At 35.2% G+C, this 9560-nt stretch overlaps 1 protein-coding gene across 1 annotated transcript in view; it reads right to left on the reverse strand.

The window, feature by feature from the left end:
- Window positions 1-9560, reverse strand: part of nphp4 (nephronophthisis 4) — a 231444-nt gene that overhangs the window by 39954 nt on the left and 181930 nt on the right. Inside the window, exon 17 of the mRNA XM_015380197.1 lies at window positions 8858-9041. Coding sequence (XP_015235683.1) covers window positions 8858-9041 — 184 coding nt within the window. The remainder of the gene's footprint in view (window positions 1-8857; window positions 9042-9560) is intronic.

Consider the following 9560-nt stretch of genomic DNA (forward strand, 5'->3'; position numbering starts at 1 on the left):
TAAAGTATGTTTAGTGGTTGAATTTGTATCATATTACACGCACATTAGAGAAGATTATAGGTTGTTCTGGTCATAGATTCAGTGGACCAGTTTAAAGTAAACCTTGTACTAGAAACTGTTTTGCATTAGTGCTTCAGGACAAGTCTGCTGGTTAACACACAGCAGAGATGCCGTATCATCCTCTAGAGTCTGTCTGATCTAAGAAATATGTTATTTAACTGAATCTGAGGAAGCTAATACCATGCTGAGGAAGGCCTGTGATCTCAACAGATTAAGGTGCATGATGTAAAAGGACAACATTATCTGTAATGGAGGCAAAACTATTATCTGGAAGGGCCAAAACTAGATCATGAAGGATTAGAATGTGTTAATGATCTGCATGGGGTTGTTCATAATGCAAACTCTATGTATTATTCCTCCGGCTCAAACGCATCAGTTGCCTTTTCCTAATTTTCTTTCAGCTTGAAATACTAATTTTAATTTATAAGTCATACCAAAATTAATTTGACTTTATCCTGGTATACACATTGAAAACAGAATCAGGTGGATAAAGTAACCAAACAAGCCCAACCCAGGTTACTAAAAAAAGGTTTCATACAAAGAAATGTGTCTAGGAACACTTTAATGAGCCATTCTTATTGAGTCAAAAGCATCTCTTGAAAAGGTCTGGGCCTACTAGTAGTAGAGATTTATTCAATCTCTACTACTTAAGCTCTTTATACATCTGAATAATCTAGCTGCAAACAAATGCAAATCTGCAGATCAAAGATTCTGATAAATATTTTTACTGCTTTGTCTTATACTTTAATTAAAGTTCTGCAGTTTTATTGATAAAAATACGTTTTGTGGATTTAATAATTAGCTTTAAAAGAAAGGCGAGCAGTTCTATCAGTTTAAACATGCTGTGTCCCCCAAAACAATTGTCTGGCAGTGTCTCTCTTTCGCTAGACAAAACCGCAAGCCTCTATTATTCAAACTCTCTATTATTCTATAAAACTGCTTTTCTGTCCTTTTCATTGACGATACAAAAATGCATGTAGTGTGGCTGAACGGACTTGACAGTTTATATCATTTTTACTTTAATAATTACTTGGGAGTCCAACCTTAAGATGATATAAAAGATATGCCGTTTTCAAACATACATGAATCTGTTCATTTTTCCATTTAGTTTGCTGCTTTTAAACTCCAAATGAGATCAAGTCAAACATGACTGACAACATGCCTAAGAAGCAGAACATTAGAAAATGGGATCCATTCAGGACTGTGATGGTTTAAGAATTATAAGAGCCGAGAGAAAAATTAAGCTGATTATGTAATCGAATGCGCATAGCGTTAAATATCTTTTGTCAAATCTTGGCCATAATTGCTCCAACAGTAATTGAAAAAGAAGTTAATGTTTGCCCTGAATAATTTCATTAGTACAACAGATGAGGCATTTAATTTCCTCTGCTATCCTGCGGAGCTTTTCCTTTTTAAATGGCAATATTTATTTGAAGTCTGATTTACATTAGATTACTTCTAAATAGTTGTTTTGATTACATACAGCAGAAATAAAAGCTTAAATCAGTATAAGTTTTTCAACCATATAATGATTTGAAAAGGGGATAAGAAGGAAAGCATAAACACTTTCACATTTAAAAGTTGTTTAAAACTACTAGAAAATTGAGAATACACCGTAGTATTTACCATAGCTTACTTAAAGCAGGAGGGTGGATACTGTATACTGTGACTTGCAGAGCAGTCATTTAAACCCGGTGAATTTCTTTGCACCCATTCCTCTGCAAGTACAGTAAGAATGAATCAGGAACAGAATCCCTAATCAAGATAGTTTATTAAGCCAATGTTTTAAAACCTAGAGTTGCAATTTGCAATTAATTACGTGTAATTAATTTTATTGTAATGAACTATATCAGCTGGTGCTCCAGCTTTATCCTCCTCTTCGCTGTATTTACTAAATATCACACCAGGCCTTTTTGAGTGTATTACAAATACATTAAGCATTTAAACTGCAGCCCCCAAAAACGTCTAGCTGTTTCCCAGCAACCTGCCTATTTGTGCAATTTGGAGGCGTACACGCAGGGGCGGCTTCAACAGAAAGGGAAGAACAAATCCAGCAATGTTTGTGAAGCCCTTGAGAATACAGTTTATGTATATGTATATATACTGCTTGTTTGTTTCAACTAAGATGAGTGTTCTGGTTCTTGCATCCAGAGAACTGGGAGGACACCATGTGATTAGCCAGCATGATTTGACCAAAGAAATGTCTTGGATTCTAAAACCATTTAAGAAACTCTAAAGTCTAACATAAAACACAAACGCACTCCAGAATACTTCTGAAACAGGAATATCTTGTATCTTGGATTAGTCTTAGTATGGTGTGATAAGGGGGTTTTGTTTCCATACTTTAAATAAAAGTCCCACCTATAAACACATATCTTTATTTAAGGAAACTGGAAGAAGGAAAATCTTTTCGAAGATGAAAATGGAACAATGTTTCTATTTCATAAAAATTTAAAAGATGTCTGACTTAGACACATTAGGAACCCCTTTTTATGTGATATGACAACATCTGTGACAACAGTTTGCTCTAAATATTCATAAAATAATACACAACTTTTACTCTATTTCCTGATATATGTTGTCTTCATTCAACATCGTCCCTTTATTGCATTATTTATGTGTACTCATTTTTTTGTTACTCAGTGGGAGTCTTCACTCCCATTTCATTGATGTCCCTCTACTGTGTATGTTAGGTCTGTCATGTGTGAAACACTGGGTGTTTGAAACCTTTAGTGCTATTTATACCCTTTATAACAAGGCACACCCCTGGTGCAGCATGTTTGTCTCACATGAAAGATTAAAAGCTTGAGTTTGACCTGAAGCTGTGTTTAATAAATCATTGTGAAAATAAATCTAAAACATGTCTGCAATGGAATAGTTTATACTAATACTGAATTAAAAAAAAAAAAAAACTAGGCAGTTTAGATAACAGGCTGTTAGGCTTGAGTAAAATACCTTTTTAACAGAGGATAGGGTAGCTACCCAGATGTCAATTTAACGTGAAGTGAATAAGCAGGTATGCAATTAAATTGATGTTTTATACTCTCATGCAAGTTTACTTCCTGTCAGTAAAGATGAAAGATGGCTAATAAATTTGAGAAACAAGGGGAAAACATGCTGGCTGTGGCTCATAACAACGACCGTTTGAGAATAGCCCATCTGAAAGACAGGTTGGAAAGCTTTAGTTGGTTTTTAGACACACCAACAGTTTTAATTGCACCTGGGTTTCCTGGTATAAAACTATCATGTCTCAGGGAACCATCAGTGCTGGGTGCCAAGGAGGAATGGTACTCCCGCCCCTGCAGCAAGCTGAAAATATCCAGTAGATTATCAAGCAGACTGATTAGAAAATGATCCCCTTTTTTTAGGCTGGCTTTAATGTGCGCGGAATCTTAATAAGAGGACATTGCATATACTTTACATGTAAATGTTCAAGGTCATCATATTCATCATACTTTAAGAAAAAGTCAGTTATCAACCTTTTAAAGTTGCATCAGCAGAGTTTGTCAGAGTTCAGTGTTCGACAGACAGGTTTTTAGTAAGGGTGTCTGAGCTTAAATGCTGGACCCTCAGGTCAGTGGCACAAAAGTTATGCTATAGGAATCTGAACAACTCGATCATCATTCTGAATATGAGAAGAATGTGACACTGAACCACTCTGTCACTAGTAGGTGTTTTTGAAAGGTAAGAACGTTTCCCTGTGATTCTGTTAAGGCAAGTGCATAACAAAATAATATAAGTGTTAAATAAATATTTTGATACTTTCATAATCGATTGATTAAAATGCCTTGATTTATATCAACTTATACCATTATGTGTACTTATATATAAGTACACATAATAGCCAAAATACTGTGGTTCTGATATTTCCCATAATCATTTATTTCAGGCTTGATTTCCTCATTTTTGTTGTTGGCGAGAGTTTTCATTTTGATGCATCCCATATTTTAAGCGATACATTTTAAGTTCGAGGACCTATAACCAACAACTTCAACAAAGAAGTCAACCTTCTATTATTTTATTTTAATTAGGGCTGAAACAATTAATCCGATTAATTGTGATCAATCGAATATTGAAATAATCATCAACTAATTTAGTAATCAGTTAATCATTAACTGGAGTATAGAGACATGAAAATACGCCTTTAACTGACAGAGCAACCCAATTAGAGCAGTAACTCTATAAAATTATTTTAAAAATATACAAGCGTTTTGCATTTAAGATAAAAAAAAAAATCTTTTTAGTCCGTCAATATGCTCTATCCAGAACTCTTCAAGTGAAAAACTTTTAGTTTCACCTGTTTTAATTTCATAAAAAATCTTTTTTAAGGAACTTTTGGCTTTACGATTATTAATCGATGAATCAAAAAATAAACGACAGATTTATGGATTTGCAAAACAATCAATAATTGCAGCCCTGATTTTAATATGTTAGGGCATATTATGTCTGAAGGCAATTGGCTTCTATGGATTTTATTTAGGCATAAATAAAATGGTGAATATGCTAAAAAAAAAAAAAAAAACACACACACACAAATAAACTGTAACTCACCCCAAAATCCATGTTCTGTTTTGCAGAGAAGTAGTACAATCTAAGCCTATGGCATGCTTTGAAAAATAAAATCTTAGAACTGTAAATTCACAGTCATTTTACTGTTTCTATATAAATACTATATTTATATGTATTTTTTTTATTTTTGCTATTTTTCAAGGCTGCACTTTAAAAAAAGATGAAATTGTCCAGAGAGCTGTTCCAAACACTTGTGTAAACAAAATAACAAATAAATCTGTCTATATCTACACTGGAAAAATCGAAATCTAGATAAGTTGTTTTTTTCTTAAAATAAGTGCATTTGTTTTTGGATTGAGGAGGTAAAGGATACATTTTGCCAATGGAACAAGACAACTTACATTTAAAATAAAAAAACAAAACTGCATTGTCTTATTTCAAGTGCATTTTATCTTATTTTCTTATTTAAAGAGTAAAAATACTCATTCCATTGGCAAACCATCTCATTTACCTACTCAAATTAAGGGTAAATACACTTCATTTAAAATTTTTTTACTTATTTCTAGATAATTTTTCTAGTGTATATCTATATCTTTTCTAATATCATTAAGAGCATGTTTATTTCTGTAATATTCATTTCAAAACTGCTGTAGTGCTGTAAAAAGTGGTTCTATTGCAGCTGGATTTCACTTTTAGTCCAAATCATACATACTTTTGTCACTTTTACAGTCTTTCATTATAAAGTCACACATTTAGGTATACTGTAATAAGTCATCCTGTCCACTAATACAGTGGCCGGAAAATGCAAAACAATATTACATCAACCTGAGATGCTTTTCCAAGTTTAACAAAACGTTTGTCAAACACGTAAAAGTGTCTCAGATAAACGTAATATTGTTTTGCATTATCTGACCACCGTACCACGGGCATTGCTTAGTCTGCTCCTTGAAGCAAGTAGCTCTAACTGATTATTATGATGATCTGGAATGATATGGTTTTATTTTTTGTTTGAGTGTGTTCCGGAGCAGTTTTATTTTGTGGACAAAGTTTGCTGCTGTTTTTACTATTTGCATAATTTTCTCACTGAGGTTGCAGCATTTTGTTTTTAGTTGCAGAACATTTTTGTTTCCATTCAGTTTGTTGATTGTAAGCTTTTGCTTCTATTTTTCAGCGATTGCAGTATTTTTGTTTGAATAATTTTCTGTTACATTTGTTTTTAGTGCATGTGTGTTTTGGCGTTGCATTGTGGTTGTGTTTGCAGCTCATTTTGCCATTTGCACCTTTCGCCAAAATAGGTGAATTAGACTTTAAGAATAATTGTGTGCAAGACAATGTTTATGTTTGTATGAATTATTGTGTCCCGATTGGACAGAAATGTCTATTTGGCATCTGTAAATAACTTGATAAGAATGTTTCATCTCAAATCTGAGCTTTAGTCTTGATCCCCATGTGCAGTTTCATTAAGTCCAGATGACTGAGAATGAGAAAATTAGAAAACAGTTAGATAAACTTGTCAGGTGAAATAAAGTATGAAAGAAGGAGAAGAAGAAACAAAATAAACAGGAGAAAACAGAAAGACACTGATGAAGAGTGAAGACAGATGAGAATATGTGAGAAAAGCAGCGACAGATGGAAGCAAAAACAAATAAAAGTCCTCGCTGGCGCTGCCCTCACAAAATTGATCCTGACTGTCAGCCAGTCAGCCCAGATAGATTTCTAAGCCTTGATGTTAATTTACATGCCAAACAGCTCCGCTACCTCCTCTGTCCCACCAAATCACCCTGCCTACTCTCAACCTGCTTTGAGTGATAAGCACATGGAAAACTTGCTGGCAAATTTAGCCCAAACAATTCCAGTGTGAAGAGTTTTTCCAGGCTGTGAAAGAATGCCTTCTTTATGAGAGCCAATATTGTTTTAGCAGTTGATAAATAGCAGGCAGGCTACCATAAGTTGCCATTTTCCCACAAGGGCATCCCATGCCTGAACTGGATGAATACAAGTGAAGGGGAAAAGTATTCAGTCACCAGGCAAGGGGGAAATATCACAAGGAGGTCATTTTGATTTGACACATTTACCATTACAGGGTTCTACACCTAAGCCCTAAAGGATTAGATGCCTCTTCATAAATATACACCTCAGTCCAAAGCACATAAAGCATTAAAGTGATAATAATAATAATTAATAAATAAATAAATACATAAAATAAATAAATTCAACTTTATTGATTTCACAATGGAGAATTTATCTCTCCGCATTTAACCCAACCCCATTTGAGGAGGAGTGGGCTGCCGCTGTGCAGCGCCCAGGGAGCAATCGGGAGATAAGGGTCTTGCTCAGAGAGCCAGAGTGGCAGTCTGTGGGAGTGGGTTCCAAACTCAAAACCTCAGAACTCCACGCTCTATGCCCTAACCACTAGGCCGCCACTCCCACATGACCAATGACTAATATCTGCTGATTAATTAATCAAAGCAACATATTTTTAAAGCAATATAATCTTTTGGGAGATTAAGAACAAAAATGTTCACTCAAAATCCAGAAAAAGCAAAAGTTTATTTTTACATGTTTCCCATACTTTTCTGGTTTAGCCTCCTCCAGACTTAGAAAACTTAATTGTAATTTTGTATACACAAAGTTTATACAAAAAGAAATTTCGTTTATACAGCTTTCAGACGGTGAATGAGCAGCAGCTTAGGCCCCCCTCCTCTAGTCTTACCACTGAGTTCGCTGATTCGGTCGGCGCGGTATAATGTAAGCCCCTCCAGTCTAACGGCATTGCATTGCGTTTATTATGGCGTCATACAGACAATGGTGCCGTACAGTTGAATGGTGAAACACATTCAACTGTAATGGTCAGAGAAAGACAACAAAAAATTTGCCAGAAAAAAATGATGATTTTATGCCATAAAATCAGTCTTCATAGCCTGTATCAAGTGTGCTGGATGAGTGCAAATTATTATCAATATCATATCAGTATGAACAATGACCTCCAAACACAGACATAAATACAGTGATAAAAATATATATGTGATGGTGAAAGAGATACAGAACGATAAAATGAAACAAAAAGGACTTATGGATCATTTTCTAGATCTTTTGATTTCATTTGGATCCCATTCATATGTGGCACTAAAATGCCTCCAGACTGACTGATCGTACTTGCACAGATTTATTTAAAAATGTTTCAGGGCCGTTTTACCATATCAGCACTGCTTTTAGCTAAGCTCCATTGGCTGCATTGCTGTCTGCAGTACAGTATTGATGAGATGTTTTTAGTTAAAATATTTAGGAAGCCTCTGGTTGGACAAACAACTTTCTCTGTAAAATGTGAGGTTTTATTGATCAGTGCAAATCAGCATGCAGTGTGAGTAAGGGATATTTCCTCTGGGAGGTAGTTTCCTTTTATTTTAGGGACTAAATACATGAAACAAACCATGGAGAAATAAACTTAATTCAGACAATACAGACAGATCTTTTGAATTTTTAACCATAATGAATTGATATTTATCCTTATGACTGCAAATCAAAAAAGTTACTATTAAAAGAAATGATAATTAAAAAAATTTTGAGTAACAATAACCAACTCCTACCAGCTGCATCCCACAGTGGGAAATGATCCATGCAAAACTTATAATTTATGTGGAGCAACTGACAACAAACACTGCTGCAGAGCTGTGTGGTGTCTTTTGCTTTATAGGAGGGACTCCTCAGTCAAAACTCTGTTTATTGCTGAAAAGAGATAGTTGTAGCAACTGAATGTATTTGTGTTGCTACTTGACAACATGTGCATTTATGTGTAAAGCGAGTAAGTGTTATGATAGTTTGGAAAATAATTATCCCAGGTGTTATTGTCTGTTGTTTGGGTTATCTGCTTAGAATCTGGATTACCAAGGTCTTGATACTGGGTGTGAACACAATACATAAGGTTAAACACAGGTGTCCAGCCTGTGGCTTGGAGACCTTTTGTGCCCCCTGGATTTATCTTGGATTTATGTTTTTTCAGTCGTAAGTCCATAAATTGTAATGACTTGTAAAGCCATTTTATTTTATATTTACAAATCTAAAGTGACAAAATTATTTTGTCAAACAAAATTATTTTAAATTAAATATTAGTAATTAATTGATACGACTGCAAAAAAGCAATCGCAGTACATTTGACATAAATATTTTGGCAAAAACCACCATTGCTTAATTTATAAAACTCTGTGTGTCAATACTTTATGGTAAAGGTGGAAATGTTTGTGTCAACAATCTGTGTTGAAAGAGGAGATTAAAGTCCTCTTGTACTTGCCTATGTTGCCCGTGTGTATGTGGAGCCGGCCTCTAACGATGGTGCAAACTGTCATTGGAGTAGAAGCCGAGCGTTGATCCAGATCTGCGTTAGTCAGCAAAGTGTCCTCACCCACATAATCGGTGGTTAAAACCTCCAGCTCATGGAGAGCCTGGACTGCAGACTTTCCCTGACGCAGCAGGTACTGCAGAGGAACAATGGGAGAAAACAGGAATCAAAATAGCCTAACAAAGGAAGGAAAGAAAGAAGGAACCAAGGAACCAACCAACCAAGGAACCAACCAACCAGGAACGAACAAACGAAGGAACCAAGGAAGGAAGGAACAAAGGAACAAACCAACAAAGGAACAAACAAAGGAAAGAAGGAAGGAACAAATGAAGGAAGGAACGAACAAATGATTAAGCAAAGGAATGAACAAAGGAACCAAGGAAGGAAGTAACAAAGGAATGAAGGAAGGAGGGAACAAAGGAAGGAAGGAAGGAACAAAGGAAGAAACAAAGGAATGAAGGAAGGAGGGAACAAAGGGAAAAAAAACGAAGGAAGTAAATAATGAATGAACAAGCGAAGGAATGAAAAAAGGAACCAAGGAAGGAAGGAACAAAGAAATGAAGGAAGGAGGGAACAAAGGAACAAACGAAGGAAGGAAGGAAGGAAGGAAGGAAGGAAGGAAGGAAGGAAGGAAGGAAGGAAGGAAGGAAGGAAG

The sequence above is a fragment of the Cyprinodon variegatus genome, unplaced genomic scaffold (assembly GCF_000732505.1).
Source record: "Cyprinodon variegatus isolate N-32 unplaced genomic scaffold, C_variegatus-1.0 Scaffold209, whole genome shotgun sequence".
Lineage (NCBI taxonomy): Eukaryota > Metazoa > Chordata > Actinopteri > Cyprinodontiformes > Cyprinodontidae > Cyprinodon > Cyprinodon variegatus.